This window comes from Lissotriton vulgaris, chromosome 3_1 (genome assembly GCF_964263255.1).
Source record: "Lissotriton vulgaris chromosome 3_1, aLisVul1.2, whole genome shotgun sequence".
Classification (NCBI taxonomy): Eukaryota; Metazoa; Chordata; class Amphibia; order Caudata; family Salamandridae; genus Lissotriton; species Lissotriton vulgaris.
This window is the reverse complement of record NC_141689.1, coordinates 612,636,056-612,653,820: the sequence shown is the minus strand read 5'-3', so window position 1 is coordinate 612,653,820 and position 17,765 is coordinate 612,636,056. Positions and strand designations below refer to the sequence as shown.

The following is a 17,765-nucleotide window of genomic DNA, read 5'->3' as shown; positions in this document are numbered from 1 at the left end:
ATCACTAGTGTTTGCAGTGGTCCTTTGTACTCTCTACCACCCCTATGTGACCCTTAGAGTGTTTCCAGTCATATCCCTCCTGTGTAGATAGAAGATAACTCTAATGACTAGTATCCATGTGATTTTTAGATTGTATCCTTGTGTATCCCCTCCCTTGTTTAGAGTTATAGCTTTAACGACTAGTCGCCTGTGTGACTGTTGGAATATAGCCAGGTGTATCCCTTCCCCCGTGTGAAGAGATAACCCTATTCACTAGAACAAAAAGAAATGTGTTCCTGAAATGTGTAACGTAACTGATTCTATGTAAAGTGCTTTGATAACATGTAACGGAACTGGTGCTATGTAAAGCGCTTTGATAACCTAATCGGTTCAAGTTCCTGAAATGTGCAACGTAACTGATTCTATGTAAAGTGCTGTGATAACATGTAACGGAACTGGTGCTATGTAAAGCGCTCTGATAACCTAATCGGTTCAAGTTCGCGCTATAGAAAACTCTAAAAATAAATAAAATAAAATAAATGCCACCCTGAAGGAAGTCATAGCCATGGTAAAAAAGGCAGAACTACCCAAAAGATGCGCAGATGCAGCGAAGAGAGAAACTACCACGAGGCCCATGGTCAACAGAGTCACCGAAGCGGAGCCGCCAGAGAGGGGCAAGACGATGGCGGCAGAAGGGAAGGTGCAAACCAAATGGAATCCACTACTAGCACAAGCGAAGAAACCAAACAAGGAGGGCACGAACATGTTCTTCAGATGCGGCAGCCCTTCCCATGCGGCATACGACAAACGTTGCCCAGCTTTCCGGGCCAAATGTATGTACGGTGGAATCATAGGGCATTTTGAAAAAGTGTGCCGACGCAAGCTTAAGAGACCAACAGTCAAGTACGTAACACAGGAGATGGGAACTGAAGAGGAAGGAGGAGAAGATGAGGAAGACAATGTACTGTGCATCGAAGAACAAGTACTCGGCATTGACTGCAAACGCTCCAGGAAACCACAATGCGACATGGTAATGGGAGGAATACCGATCAAGATGGTGGCAGACTCTGGATCTCCGTATACCATTATACAACGGACGGTGTAGGATGAAAACTTCAAACCCAGCCTAGGTCCACACCTCGAAACTCCAGACGTACGGCTGGTCACATTCATGGGAGATCCATCCCAATGGTCGGATATTGTGTCCTTAGGTTAAAATTCAAGGATCGCAGAGCAGAGTGCAAACTATATGTGGAGGAAAAGGGTCCCTCTGTCCTGGGATGGATGGACCAAGGCGACTTGGGCATACAACTGAACCCAGGAGGGGACACGCAGGTCCTGATGACAGCATAGAACTCCAGCCAGACTTCACTAGAATGAAGGATGAATTCCCCACAGTGTTTGGAGGAAGGGGGGGAAAATTAACGAAATTCACACACAGAATTGACCTCAAGAAGGACGCCAAACCAGTGTCCCATAAGGTGAGAAATGTACCGCTAGCAATCAGAGACGCAGTACAACAAGAGCTGCAGAGATTGGAAGACAATGAGATCACTGAACCGATAAACAGTTCAGAGTGGTTGGCCCCGTTGGGGGTGGCAATGAAACCCAATGGCAACGTTCAGTTGTGCGTGGACCTGCGGAAACTGATCAAGTGCATAATAGTGGAGAAATTCCCACTACTGAGGATAGATGAAATACTAACAAATACGAAGGGGATAAAATGGTTCTCCACCATCAGATAGCCCTGCATCACACGAGCCGCAAACTGACATCCTTTATAACACCTTTCAGATGCTACCAGTTCCTCCGGATGCCATTTGGACTGGCATCTGCAGCAGCAGTATTCCAAAAACGGATGCACAGACTGTTCAAAGATGCAGAGGGAGAACAATACTTCCAGGATGACATCCTGGTTATGGGCAAGGATCAAGCCAACCATGACAAAAAGCTGGCGATAGTGTTACAAGTCTTGGAAAGAAATGGTCTGACGCAGAATGGGAAAAGTGCTGATTCGGAATGGCGTCAGTAACCTACTTGGGCCATGAGATTAGTGATCAAGGCATCACGCCCAAACACACCAAAGTCAAAGCGATATGTGAGGCACCTGAACCGAAGAGCAAGGAAGAAGTCAGATCAGTCTTAGGGATGGCTAAATATTATAGTAAGTTCGTGCAGCATTTCGCCACCAAGACACATCATCTGAGACTACTCATACGAGACAAAACAACCTTCCGGTGGACAGAAGAGGCACAAGGAGAGTTTCAAAGGATCAAAGAGGACATAAGCAAAGCAGTTCCGCTACAGGGATATGATCCGCAAGGGAAATCCATATTGGCCACTGATGCGAGTGAAAAAGGACTGGGAGCAGTCCTTATGCAGGAGAGGAAGAATGGAGAGATGGCGACCATCAGCTTTGCATCCAGGTCACCATCACCAACAGAACAGAAATTCATTGTGATAGAAAAAGAGATGCTGGCTGCAGTGTGGGCCATGGAAAAATACCGCCAATACATTTGGGGCACGAGATTCCAGCTTAAGACAGACCACAAACCACTGGTCAAAGTTCTCACGTCCAGTGGCCATGCAAGCGCCACCCCATGCATTGCCAAAATGACTCTGAAATTACTAGACTACAGATATGATGTTGAGTACATCCCGGGATGGAAGAATAAAGTTGCGGATTATCTCAGCCGAGCTTCAGCCCCCTTGGAGGAGGCCCCAACATATGCCGATGAGGACGATGTCCGAACGGCAATCACGGAAGATCATGAGAAAGTAATAAGTGGACAAGAGTGGAAGCAAGCCTACGAGGATGACCCTGACCTCAAAGAAGTCAAGTGCTTCATACTACAAAGATGGCCAGAGAAAAGACACCTGAAAGCGGAGCACAGAAAATTCTTTGAAGTGTGTGAGGAGTTATCCGTAGGAGACCAGGGGACGGTCATATTTAGAGGGGATAGAGTAGTTCCTCCTATGTCATTAATACCACACTTGCAGGCTATGTTGCATGAAGGGCACTTGGGCATTGTGAAAACAAAGATGAGAGCCAAGCAGATGTACTGGTGGCCGGCAATGGACAACCTGATCAAGAGATATGTTAGGGGATGCGACCAGTGCCAAAGGTGGGATAAATCACAGATCTTACTACGCCCGTCATTGGGACAGTTCGACAACTCTGCCAACCCGTGGGAGGAATTGTCAATAGACATTCTTGGCCCTGTACTGCACGCACGGGGAACCACGAAATATGTAGTAGTTCTCATAGATCGGTGTTCAAAGTGGCCAGAAATAGACATACAAGAGGAGATGGACACGAAGACAGTTCTCAAGTTTCTTACAGCCAGATTCCTCAGGGAAGGCATTCCCCGCTCCATCCTGAGCGACAATGGACCCCAATTCACATCTGAAAAGTGGAACAACTACATGGAGCGAAATGGCATCAAAGTCAAACACACAGCTTTTTACCACCTGGCAGGAAATGGTCTAGCTGAAAGGTTTAACCGAGTCATAATGGGTTCCATGCAATCAGCTATTGGAGTGGGGAAAGACTGGGAGAAGGAAGTGAGGAGTATGCTGTGGGCCTACTGAATTACACCCACAGGCACTGGATACAGCCCATTCCAAATCCTAAGAGGACTTGATCCTTTCACCAAGGACGATCTGGCATGGAAGGAAAGGACGGTCACGAGTAAATGGTCACCAGCAGTATTTCACCATAACCTGGAGAGAGCACAGAGAATATACACGAGCACTACAATAAGAGACGCAGCATAAAAGAGACCTTGTTGGAAAGAGGAGAGTGGGTTAGAGTCAAACTTGCCCAATTAAGAAGGAAAGGAGACAGCAAATACAGCATGCCCATGCAAGTGAAAGAGGTGTATGGCAGAGCGGCTTTCCATAAAGCCCACAACACAGCATGTCCAGTCAGCCTAGATCCCGACAGCTTACTAGCGCCCTGATCAGAGGTAAGCTTAACAAGCAGCCTCTTATTTCACCAAAACTGTGGCACAAATACCTGCCACGATTAAATCAATGTTTTGTGTTTTTATATTGTATGTTTACCTTCTTATGCTTTCTTTTTTATAGTTTCTGTACGTTTTTTCTGTTTTGGTGAAATGCTGTTCCTAAGTGATAGGCCCTGAAATATTGTGATGTTCATTATTATTTCCCTCAGAACTATGTGCAAACATATGACCCGCTTGAGCCCACCTTTTCAAAAATTGTAATTGCAGATGTTCCTTCTCTCCAAAAACTCTTGAGACACTCAGTCTCGCAGGTTGATACATATGGTGCAAGGTGTGGGTGTGTTGATTATTTTTGCCAAGGCTTGATTTTGGTTTTCAGACTAGACCCTTATGAAATCATCTTATCATAGTAAGAAAAGTATTGTGCAGGAGGGTATTCTCCCGCATAAAATGCATATGAATGTTAAATAAAATCGAATGAAACGTGGAAGAAACGTTTTATTCACCTTTTCATTTCAAATAATCTTAATGTTGTTGCTCGGGTTCGAATTCCTTAGTAAAATCATAAGACAAGAGGCACTTGGTCAAATAGGAACTTTTTTTTTAATTAAACAGTGCCGCCAGCAGAACAGTTACACGCACGAGGACTGTCTCGATTTATATTGAGTTCACATTCATCATATATACACAGTTGCAATAAGCAATAAAAGTTTCCAGCATACCCTATATGGTGAGGAATGTTGTTTGCTGCCTCACAGTCATAAATTAATGGTCAAATGCTTACTATAGGTAGGTCAAAAGAAAGGTTTCTGTTTCCAGATACCTGAGAGCCTTGCTAGAGGAAAGGACAGCCACTGCTCAATGGGGTTGGCTGTTGGGAAAGTGTATAATGTGTAGAAAAGGAAAAATTGTTCCTTTTTTTAGGTGTCCCCTCACTCACCGGGGTTGCCCCACGGTGACATGCTTCATCATTGGGGCCATCCCAGTCCTCTACGGGCTGGGGCGTGCTACGACTTGCGGAGTTACGTAGGAGCACTTAAATGGACTATGTGTGGTGCATGTGTATTTGTGGGGAGTGGACTATGTGATGAGTTAAAAATACCTGCCCAGTAGGTTACTAATAAACTTTATTCTGACCTCTAGGTGGTAGTATTAAAAACGGGGTAGGGAGATAGGCTGTCCTAAACTTAATGTGTCCAGATGTACCTATCAACTCCTAAGTCGACATGTTTCGTGCATACCCCAAGCACTTCTTCGGGACTACACAGGGACCAGCCCTGTGTTCGCCACTCCTTACTCTGTCACTGAGATATTTACAAAAAAGGTTTTAAACTGCAGCAAACTCTGTTAAGTGCATGCATTTATACCTACGTATTTTGTTCCAAAAACACGTGGTTCTTTCTTATGAGACCTAACTGGGCCCCATGGAGTCGGAGGGGTATCGGTATCCTCGCAACTTTGTGCTCTGGTTACCTCCTGTATTCAGGCACCTACTCTTTCTCCCTCCGGTCCGGATCCGGAACACGTGTTTTTGGAACAAAATACGTAGGTATAAATGCATGCACTTAACAGAGTTTGCTGCAGTTTAAAACCTTTTTTGTAAATATCTCAGTGACAGAGTAAGGAGTGGCGAACACAGGGCTGGTCCCTGTGTAGTCCCGAAGAAGTGCTTGGGGTATGCACGAAACATGTCGACTTAGGAGTTGATAGGTACATCTGGACACATTAAGTTTAGGACAGCCTATCTCCCTACCCCGTTTTTAATACTACCACCTAGAGGTCAGAATAAAGTTTATTAGTAACCTACTGGGCAGGTATTTTTAACTCATCACATAGTCCACTCCCCACAAATACACATGCACCACACATAGTCCATTTAAGTGCTCCTACGTAACTCCGCAAGTCGTAGCACGCCCCAGCCCGTAGAGGACTGGGATGGCCCCAATGATGAAGCATGTCACCGTGGGGCAACCCCGGTGAGTGAGGGGACACCTAAAAAAAGGAACAATTTTTCCTTTTCTACACATTATACACTTTCCCAACAGCCAACCCCATTGAGCAGTGGCTGTCCTTTCCTCTAGCAAGGCTCTCAGGTATCTGGAAACAGAAACCTTTCTTTTGACTTTAATGACTGGAGGGCGAGCCGAGCTAATAACCCTCTAACTCCCTTAGTTTCTTCCTACTATAGGTAGGTCTCAACCTTGAGCGGACACAGTGTGGCCAGTGGTTATGTGTTCAGATGTCCAGCATGGGGAGCGAGTGATTACTATGTGTGATAGGTCCCGATTGGCTATGTGTTCCTAACTCATGTGGTACCTGACTTTATGGTGTTTTCAGAAGGGTGCATACCCCCTCTGGCATGTGTGCTATATTGGGCGCAATCTCCCATGATCATTGTATTGTCGCTGCACCTATCTGTGGGATTGATTGAGACTTTCCTGCTTGCTTATTTGCCTGCCAGCTATGCACCCTCCCACCTGTGACCCATCAATCAGTAATCATGGGTCTAGGTCGCAGGGCCTGCCTGACTACATATTTACATGTTGAGGTAGATTTGGAGTTCAGGATGGGCAATTCTATTAATATGGACAAGAGTTCATTTTTATCGATAAACATATTGATATTCATATTAACAATCTCCTTACAAAAAATCTTTTTAACTTCTTTTCCAGATACGATTTAGCAAATATATAAGAGATTTGTTTTATCTATTTTTTTTTATAGTTCTTATTGTTTTTCTGTGATTTCTTTTACCAGAAAGAAATATATGCTTTAACAATAACATAATTTTCTATAATATACACGTTTGCAAGTGATCTCTTGTGGATCTTGAGAGTCATTCATGCTGACATGTTTGTTAAAGTAAGGTGGAATATGAAGGTGGGTCTCTCACCGGATAGGATTCCAACTAAAAGGGGGTGAGGCAAGTATGTGTCCTGGCGCCCACGTTGTTTAGCCCCTACATTAATGGAGTGGTAGAGTGGCTGAACAAATGTAGGCATGAAGTGCCTAAGATCGCTGGAATCCCCGTCCCCCTCCTTATGTTTGCTGATGATTCCCTCCTTATTTCTAGAACCGTATGGGTCTACAAGACAAACTATATTCTTTCGCAGCTTTTTGTTTACGTATTTATTTATTTAATTTATTTATTTAAAAGGTTTTATATAGTGCTGGCTGGACCCGAGGGTATCAGAGCGCTTTACATGAGTATTAATTGCAATGTCACACAATTACAATGAGGTAGTATTCAAAACCAATACAAACAGTAAAAAAACAGCTCAAATTTTACACTATCTAATTACATAAATTGCAATGGGCTCCAGCAAGTCCTGAGAGATTAGGTTAGCGTGGGAGGGAAAGGAAGGAGAAGAGGGAGATAGGGTATAGGAATGGGGAGAGGCTGAAGAGGGGGGGAGGTTAAGGCCATACCATACCGCTTTACATCGGTATTAATTGCAATGTAATATAATTACAATGAGGTAGTACTCAAAACCAATACAGACAGTAAAAAACAGCTCAAATTCAACACAATCTATTTACATATAATGCAATGGTCTACAGCAAGTCCTGAGAGATTAGGCTAGTATGGGAGGGAAAGAATGGGGAAGAAGGGGGTAGGGTATAGGAATGGAGAGAGGCTGAGGAGGGGGGAGGTTAAGGCAAAACCAAGTGGGACGAAGCAGGTCCTATGGGAAAGGTTAGTGGGAGAAGTTAGTGGGCGAAGGAAGATGTGAGAGGGGGAGGAGAGAGGGAAGTCAGGGATCAAAAAAAGGGGGGGGACCTTAAACAGTAGGAGGTCGGGTGGGATGAGTGCCCGGGCGAGGGATTAAGGACCCCAGTATTTGTTGAGTAGGGGTTCAAGGTCTTTTCTGAAGCTGACTTAAGAGGGGTTACGACGAAGTTCCAGATGTTAGGCGTGTTTCCGGTAAAGGAGCTCGATTGTGTGGATTTCTTGTTTAACAGAGGAGGGACAAGAGAGTTGGAGCTCCTCAATGCTCTAGCGTAGCCAGCTTTGTGAAGTTTATCTGAGAGGTACTGCGGGGAGCGTTGATGCAGGGTTTTGTGCGTAATGCAAGCTGTCTTGTAGAAGTTCTTCTTTCGACGGGAAGCCAATTGAGGGCTTTATGGGCAGGGGAGATGTGATCGAATCGTTTGAAGTCGGTAATGAGCCTAACATCCAGGTTCAGAACATATTTGATTGGGGCTAGGTGGACTTTAGGGGTTCCAGAGAGGATGGCGTTACCATAGTCAATTTTCGAAAAGACCAGAGATTGGACGACTAATTTGAAGTCATCTGCAGGAATGAAGAGTTTTATTTTCTTGAGGTGATGGAGAGTGTAGGGAGCGCTTTTGCCCGAATTTTTTATGTGGGAATAAGAGTAAGGTTCTGGTCAATTTTAAATCCGAGGGATTTAACTGAGTTTGATATAGTGATAGAGCAGTTGAGTGCGGTTAGGTCAGAGACCTAGGATAGAATGGGGAGTGAGTTGTTCTTAGGGGAGAAAAGAATGATTTCAGTCTTTTTTGGATTGAGTTTGAGGTGGTTGTAGTGAAACCAGGATTGAATCTTACTCAAGGCATCATTGAGGGGAAAATGTCTGAGCTGGATTGAATCTTATAGTAAAGTTGGTTGTCATCTGCTTATAGGTGGCAATTGATTCCCGCTTGCTTAAGGATAAGGGTGAGGGGTTCCCTGAAGAGGTTGAATAGAGAGGGGAGAGGATAGAGCCCTCAGGGACCCCTAGGGAGATGGGCATATGTTTAGTAAGGCAGTCGCGCATTTTAATTTGCTGGGTTTTGTGTTGGAAAAAGGAGGTGAACCATTTGAGGACTGAATCGTTGAGGCCAATACGCTCTTTAAGTGTGATTAGTAGGGTGGAGTGGTTCACAGTGTCGAAAGCAGCGGAGAGATCAAGGAGATTGAGAAGGGAGGACTCGCCTTTGTCGAGGGAGTGATGGATGTCATCAATTATATTTAGCATGGCCATTTCCGTACTACCGCCCTTTCGGAAGCCTGATTGGAAAGAGTGTAAAAGATTGAATGAATCAATATGTCTATCTAGTTGGAGTAGGGCGCATTTTTCAAGTGCTTTTGAGAGAAGAGGAAGGTTAGAGATAGGACAAAGGTTATTTAGGTCATTGGGGTTTAAACCTTGGACAAGGTTGGAAGGAAGAGGCTCTTTGGTGTGAGATGACGGTTTACGTCTGGTAATGACGTTAAGGACATCAAGTTCACTGACTGGATTGAAGTTGTGCCAAGAAGCATTATTTTTTTGCTCAAGTATGGTGGGAATGGGTTCAAGAATAGGGACGACAGGAGGTAGCGATGAGGAGTCATAAAGAAGCGTTGAGAGTGAAGGAGAATTGGAGGAAATGTCCAGGGAGGGAAGTAGGCCAAAAGGGAGGGGAGTTAAAGCAAAGAATTGATCAATTTTGGAGATTTTTTTCTGAGAAGTAGTTGGCAATTTCTTTGCATCTCTCGTTGGTGGCAATCACCTTGGGGGGGTACAGAGGATGTTTGGTTTTTAACAATGCTGAATAGTTCCCTACGTCTGTTGTTGGCCCGGTCGAGTTGGGAGCAGAAGAAGGATGTCTTAGCATTGAGGATGTGTTTTTTATAATTGGCCACAGCGTATCTAAGGAGGGAGGGATTAGAGGGGGAATGGTTCTGCCTCCATATGCGCTCAGTCGATCTAAGTGTGCGTCTCTCATTGTTGAGATCTGCATTGAACCAGGATTTGGAGGAGTAGTTTTTTTGTAGTTTTAGTCTGGCTGGGGCAATTTGGTCAAGGACCTCAACAATGGATTTATTAAAGTATTCAGTGAGGTCAATAGCATTTTGGGAGAGAGGAGAGAGTCGAAGTTGTGCTTTGACTTTGGACTCCAGTTCGCCTGGGGGAATAAGCTGAAGATTCCTAGTCAATTTCCTCTGTTTGATGATTTTGGGTGGAGGGGGTAGCACAGTGTTAATGATTGTGAAAAGGATGAGGTGATGGTCTGACCAGTCGATGGGAACGATGGAGGAAAGGGAGGCCGGATCATTGCTTGTAATGATAGCGTCGAGAGTGGCTCCTTTGGTGTGAGTAGGAGAGCGGCAAAGTTGTTTCAGATCATTGATATCAAGTAGATCAGTGAGGAGGTTAACCATAGGATCATCCTTTTTGTTCCAATGAAGGTTAAAATCTCAGAGGAAGAGGTTTTTAGAATTGGAAAGTGAGGATTGTGTAAGAAGGTCATAAAATTCCTCTACAAGAGAACGAGGCTCACAGGAGGATGGTAGCTATTGTGTAGTCAAATTGGAGGGGAGCCTTGCACTTTAAGTTTCGCTCCAAGGTATTCAAAAGTAGAATGATCGGAGTTTGCACAGGTGAGAGTTGGAGTTCGTTTTTATAGATTATTACTAGACCACCTTCAATTCTGACAGGTCTATCTTTCCTGAGGATGGAGTAGCCAGGGGGAGAGAGCACATCACGAATGGAAGAAGAGTGATATTTAAGCCAGGTTTCAGTTAGAAAGGCGATGTCAATGGTTTCCGAAATTTCAATTGCGTGTTGGACTGCCGAGCAACAGTTAACCAGCATGCAGGTAAGGGGTTTAGGGTTGGTTGTAGGGGGGCAAGAGTGGATAGTGGTAAATTGCGGGGGCAGCCTGGGTGAAGCTGGGGAAGCTGGAATTCTGCTAGTCTCAAGGATCACGGGGATGGGTGCCTGCGGGACCAGAGGATCAGTAGTCAAAGAGTTGGGGGTAAGGATTACAGAGGTGAGGGAGATCAGAGGCGGGGAGGTGATTCGAGGCATGGAATGTTCTAAGTGTGTTGTTACAGAGGGGGGTAGTATCCCATTACTGTGGGAATGTAGTGTTGGTTTGTTCAGCACACAGGGAAATAGTATGATTGGGACTGTTGAGTGAGGAGAGGAAGTTGACATATTTTTTGAGTGAGGTGAGTTCAAACGACAGGTTAGCAAGATGGAGTTCTATATTAAAAAGCGTCTGGGGTATAAGAGAGAAAGGGACGGAGGCTGGGAGGTCAGGGGACTTGGAGGATTTTTTGTATTAGTCAGGACGAGAGGTCTGGGGTGAGGGTTGGGTGGGGTGGGAGACCAGGTGGGGGGTGGTGAGGGGTGTTCCGTTTGATGGACGAAGGGAGGGAAGTGAGGTGGGATAGGGCATTCACTGGAGTCAGAAGAGAGTCAAGAGAAGGAAAGGGTGTGCGGGGAGAGCTAGGAGTGTTGACATCCTGGTTAAGGAGGGGAAGGTCAATTAGGGAGGTAGAAGTTGGAGTCAGTGATTGAGTCGTAGGGGGATCAAATTTAGGGGCTGGGAGGAAGAAGAAGATACAAGGGAGGAACAGGTGTGAGGTGTTGGAGCCTCAAAAGGAGGAGAGAGAGTTTGGGTGGTTGAATAAGCCGTTGGTGAATCAGTAGGAGGGAAAGTTGTTAACGCAGGAGGGAGATAGAGAGTTTGTGCTTGGGAGACTTCTGTGGTGTTGTCATTGTCTGTATGAGGAGGGATTAGAGTAGGGGAAAGAGGGGGCAGAGGGTCAGCCTGGGATTGGGAGGCTGAAGGGTCAGATGAAAGTATCAAGAGTAGGTAGGATAAAGGTGCTGAAATGGTGTTCAAAGATGGTGAGATGTTTTTCTGAGTTTTGATTGAGGTTGTTTACACATTTAAAAATGGAGATGTCAATTTCACCAAGAAAAGTAGGGGAAGGGGTGGTAGACAGTTTCAAACCATATGCGATTTTGCATGACTTTGTGATAGGGAGGAGGTGGAGGAAGATGCTCTTCCATTTAGAGGGGTGCTTGGAGTAGAAGATGTAGTTGGTTTTTACAATCGAGGTGAGACTGAGGTAGTTATCCACAAATAACGTTTCTTGGTGACGAATTAGTAGTATGTGCCTAAAGTTTTTCTTAGCATTTTTAGAGAGGTTAGGTGGGTTAACAATGGTCCAAGAGTTCGGGCCATGTCTAGTGATTGGTGCATCTTGTGCAGCGAGGGGTGAGTGAGGGGGGGCAAGGTTTTTCCGCTAAAGTGGTCCAGGAGAGAGGGAAAATTGTGGGGAAGGGGAATAGGGACAGAGTGAAGTGAGGGGAAGGAATTAAAAGGGGAAATGGATGGAAAGTTAGTGACTACCATAAGCCTTGGAGGGGGCCGTACGTAGTTGGCTAGAATTAAATCAAGCCAAGTCCAAATATATAGTAACTAACCCACTTCTCTCTTTTAGAGCAAAGATGACCATTGAGGGTGTTGAGATCAATCGGGTCAAACATTTCAACTACTTGGGAGTCAGATTGAGTGACAACTTATCCTGGGGCCCACAAATGGCAAAAAAAGAAAACTATTCTTAATCAGAGACCAGCAATAATTGGCAGGAAATAAAAATCAATGTCTGGTGGTTCAGTATTCCCTGGTATTAAGGTATACAGGGCAATGGCTTTGTCAGCAGCCCAGGGCCGGACTGGCCATAGCGGGCACCGGGCGTTTCCCCGGTGGGCCGCTAGGGTGGGGGCTGATTTTGGGCCCCTGGGGGTCATTTTTTGTTACAGGGACGTTTTTGCTGCAAAGCTGCAAAATCGGCCCCAGTAACAAAATCTGCCGAAACAGGCCTGTGCAAACAGCTTGGCCGCTACCAGGGGGGCTGCCCGAGCTCTTTGCCAGGGCCAGTTTTGGTTCCCAGTCCGGCCCTGCATCAGCCACCTATGGAGCAGAGATATGGAGATATGGTGATGTAACCATCCTAACAAGGGCAGAAACAAATTCGTTAGGGCCATATTTAATTTACCAATATGTGCCCCCTCTTGCCATTGAGACTTGATCTTTCTCTCAACAGCTTCCCCTTGCTAATTGCATTAAAACCATTGTTGCAGTGGGTGAGGCTCTGGTCATCTGTGGAGTTGGCTTCTTACAGGGAATCACTAGAAGACCTAATTGCATGTGATAAGGAGGCCAGCACACCATGGCTGAGACATAGTAAGCATCTATGTAGGATGGTGAAAATGGGTGAATTATGGAACTCTCCTACCCTGTAACTGAAGGAATTACCCAAAAACTGAAAAATAATTTTTGGGAGCATGTGTTAGGACAGATTTCAAATGAACATATGGAAGGTAGTTTGGCAGGACAGTTCTTGTTTTATATATATAACCCAGTTTCGAACCTCATATGGACAGAATTTGGCCATTCCAGGTGAAACACTTTTATGTGCAATTTAGATATGTTTATCTACAGTTAAAATCTTTAACATCCAAGTGGGATAAAACAGGGTGGCCTACGATTTCTTGACCTCATTGTCCACAACAGATAGAAACTGGAATACACTTCCTTTTTTCTGCCCAAATGCACCCTACCACAGAAAAAATGGATTATTGCATTATCTAAAATCTTGGGTGTGAGACAGTACTTAAGAGGTGCTACGGATTTTAAAGAGTGACCCGAAAGAGCAAATCGTGTTCACCATTTCCAGATTCTTGCACTGGGTATGGAATATAAGAGCAAAGGTGCTTTCTACAACTAATCCCTGATTGTATACGCATAGTACAAATAAGCCAGTCCGTTGAAATTGCCAAGCCCGTGCAATGCAGAAAGGCTAGGAAGTAGCTCTTTTAAGTTGTAAATAATTTAGTGTATCCTGTATCGTACGACAGTGTGTGATTGATTATCTCTGTTATTTGCATTCATGTGATTTAAACAGTTTTTTCATCTAATTTTACTTTCATCTAATTTGATCATAGCTTCTAAAGAATTGTTGCATTATTGCATATATCTGTTTTGAAAAAAATGTAAAAAATATTTCATGGAAAATTTCAATTAGATGTTATATATTTTAACTTATGGTTTTATCATTGGGATGTATACTTTTATGGCTTTTCACCAAAATAAAGTAAATATTGATTAAATATCATTTCTATAATGTACATGTTTGCAAGTAAAATGTCCACAGCTGAAAGCATCTGTCCAATATGCAACCAAAAGCACAAATCACACTAAAGAGAATGATTATTTATGTATATGCACATTCCATCTTTTTTCTTAATTTGAATATTTAGTTTCACATAATTTATAGGTCTAAGAAGTGTATATAAAGTATGAAAAGTTAAAAGAAACCAAACTAACCTGCAAAATAAATCGGATCATCATTCTTTGTTATTTGCAGGCCAGCAGATGTTATATTTCCCAGTCTAGAGCCTCCAGTGGCATTATACAGGTTGACCGTGAATGTTTCCAAGGCTTCAGGGACCTGCAATAGGAAGCCAATACTTCAAGTGCGAGCTAGCACAATAAGAGCAAAATCTAGTTTTCAGCTGACAAAGCACTTGCGACATGCAATAGATAAGAGAAACAAAGGGATGTTTACATTCTGGCATGTAAATGCTAGCACCTCCCCTATCTGCTGTTCTCTTTACTTCCTTCTGCCATTATCATTTATGTAGTCGTACCATGGATGTATTCAAGACATTCAATAAATGTTTTCCTTAAGAATTATTTAGATTTCCAAAGAATGATATAATGAAAACATATGTACAGGCTACTCAATTTATGGCACTAATGGCAGGCACATATTAGGCATCACTTTCCTTGCTTCAAAGAATGAAGTATATGCCTTTTTTATTGTAGGAGTGCACTATACAGAGGACAGTGGAAAATGCTAATATAACCACTCTGTGGTCTAAGATACTTGCCACAGCCCCTGAAAGGTAATTGTTCACTTACATTTTTATTCATTTGTAGATTTGTACAGTATCCTCTTCAGAATTTTGGGAGCCCCTGACAAGACATATTTCTGGGCACGTGTATGGAGTAAATTTGAATTGTATCACCCACTTCCTCCTAGTTCAAGCCTCTACGTTGCCAAACAATACTAAATTATATATTAAACGCTCACAGGATCACAAGAAATAGTTGAAATACACCTTCCACAGGGTTCTGGATAGAGAGAGATGTGGTTTGATCTACGTGGCTATCAGGCAAGCTGCTGGGCTGAGGGTTGCTTTTAAGGGAGCAAAGTGCATTTTCGAAATTCCAAACAGCAAGGATATGCTATGGTAGGTTAAAAAGATTACTAGGGTTTGTAGTACTTATTTGAGGTCATCAGGTGCAAAGCTGGATGTCATTCCTTCTGAGAGTCTATTTTGTTGTTGAACAATTTTAGCTATATTTTTAATGAGGGCCTGCATCGTAAGGTTTTTTGTTGAAGGTAAAGCCTAAAGATTTAGCACTCCACGCATTCATTGGCTTGTAGTCCACCACATTTGGTGCATCCAGCCAGGCCTGAACTGGAGTAATCAATTTTAACAAAAACAAGAGCAACCCATATGTCCCTGCAAACTGGGTATAGCTGATCAGCCAACATACAATTGTTCACAAGGAACTCATTTGAACAACAAAAAAAAGGTGAACATTGGGCAAGGAATGTTAGTTCCTTGCATCCAAATTAGAACTATAGTTAGAGCGCAAATGATATCCCTCTAACATAGTTATTTCATCTGTAAAGTGAATGACTCAATCAAAGTTTGAAATTGAAGCCCACATACAACAAATTTCTGTCGAGCCCTCTTCAGCCGAACATGGGCGTAACTTTTATTTTGTAAAAGATAATCATAGGAAAAAGAAGTAAAACAGTTAATGTGTATTCACACTATATATAAGATAAAAAAGTGACTCAAGTGACTTATGTGCCCCAGTGTAGACCATAACAGGGACGTATTATACAGTGACTGGTAAAAAGAAGCAGTTGGTTATTGGAGTAATCAGGGAGGTCCCGTATGTGATAAGGTTCATTTCACTTTGTTGAAATTATTTCTAGTGTTCTAGGATTATCCCTCCTTTTTTAGTCGACGACGTTTCGACCCTCTTGAGTTACAGGGTCTCTTCAGGAGAGGGGGCTCTGGGGACTGTAATGGGACAATTATTAAAATGACAAAGGGCTAAAGGGAGCTGGCTCACCACCAGGAGCAAAACAAGAAAAAGATCATCCAAATCGGCCCAACGGGGCCTGAATTAGGGATGTTTGAAGTTAAACAACCGTTGACCTATTTATGCACCTGTGGCGTAGCGCATGTGGCTCTGTCTCCATTTTCAGCCTTGCACTCAGGGTGGGTCAGGGCCTGGAAGCTGTAAAACGAGAATCTAGAAGCTAAGGGGAAGTGCTGTTGCGCTTTGCCGAGAACAGGAGTAGGGGCCCAGGTACCGAGCCCTAACAAGTAAACGTAATGAGGAAGCACCTTTGCTCCACTGCAATGCAGAAGAGGGGGGCCAGGACCCCATCCCTGGGCCATGACAAGTCATGGCTGTGAGGGAGTGGCATCGTGCTCCCCTGCAAATGTGGGAGGGGGCCAAGGACCTCAATCTTGTGCCCCGAGGCTGGCAAAGAAGAGGGGGAAGTGCCACCACACTCCCTCACGTGACTGGCCCTCCAAACTCCCCAGTCTTGGGGAAGCGGAAAGTCTAGCCACCCACTGTGCGACTGCCCGCAGAAGCGGGCAGACCAGAATGCGTTCACCAGCTCCCGCAGCAGCACACCAGAGAGTTGGTTGCTTGGGGAGCCGCTTGGGGCAGCTGGGGTGGGCCCCTGAGCTGATCCCCAAAGGAAACGGGTGGACCAGACACCCCAAGGGGAAAGAATATGGTGTGAGGACTCCAGCGCAAACCCAATAAACAAAGGATAAGAAGGACGTGGCTCACTCTAGCACAGTGGGAGAGACCTGCTATGAAATGCATAGGAAAGAGCGAGGCATGCCCTATAATGACCTGCGGCACCTGGCCGCATTTTTGTGATTAAAAACCGTTGTTTTCAGCTTGTGGTGGCCCCACAAAGATGGGGTCACCATCAAAATGTAGTGCGGGAGGAGCTGCAGGAGCAGCGCCACTGCCCAAAATGATTATCATGATCTCCACCCTAAGTTGGGTAGAACTCTGAGATGATAACCCCCCAAGGTTTTTCTGACACTTTCAAGCACTACTAAAAAAACATTTGCTATTTTTGTCCTGCCACTATGCTAAAAAGAACAAGCAGGCTCAAATCTGATGAAATGCACAGAAAACTCCCATTTAAGGAGGTTAAAACTGACAATTATACTTGGCAAAATAAACCTTTTACCAGGCCTAAACTTTATGTTTTAATACTTATAAGTCACCTATGAAGTAGCACTTACATGCCCATAAGATAGGGTGCATTGTATTTAAAAAGTAGTTCTTGTGTACTTATGTTGTACATGCCCTGGCAGTAAAAAATCTCCAAACTTGTTTTTCAATGAAGTAAGGCTGGGTCTCTTATAGGAAAACATTGGGTTATATTACAACACCTTATAACTGTCCTGTTTTTTCGACAATAAAATCGCTAAAATCCAAGAAGAGCTCCAAAATTCCTGTGGTCTTCTTCAGCCCTTGTCACCCTTTGCCAGCTCTGGTGGGAAGCAATCCATCAGTCAATTTTCCATCTTTGAGCCAGCTCTGCAAGCGGAAGGGCTGGCCATCCTGGAGTCACTAAAGTCGGGTTCACCCTCTGATCCGTGCCCCGCCAGGGTTCTGGGGGGAGCGGCGAGCTTGGTATATCAGGAGGCCACTCAGGTTGTTAATCTGTCTCTGGCCTCTGCCTCTGTGCCCATTTGTTGGAAACAGGCGAAATTACTTCCCCTGCTAAAGAAACCTGGCTTGGACCCTCTAGCCACATCCAGTTATCGTCCGATATCGCTGCTCCCGGCATTGGCGAAGGTCTGTGAAAAGGTTGTCTTCAGACAACTGAATAATTTCATTGAGTCCTCTAAAGCCCTTCACCCGGCTCAATCGGGTTTCAGGGCGGCTTTTAGCACTGAGACGGCC

The 17,765-nt window shown here is 44.3% G+C and overlaps 1 protein-coding gene across 1 annotated transcript in view; it reads right to left on the bottom strand.

Annotated features, from left to right (window-relative positions):
- The window catches only part of ADGRV1 (adhesion G protein-coupled receptor V1), a 1,865,288-nt gene that overhangs the window by 1,582,768 nt on the left and 264,755 nt on the right, over positions 1–17,765 (bottom strand). The window contains exon 16 of the mRNA XM_086963519.1: positions 14,061–14,184. Coding sequence (XP_086819645.1) covers positions 14,061–14,184 — 124 coding nt within the window. The remainder of the gene's footprint in view (positions 1–14,060; positions 14,185–17,765) is intronic.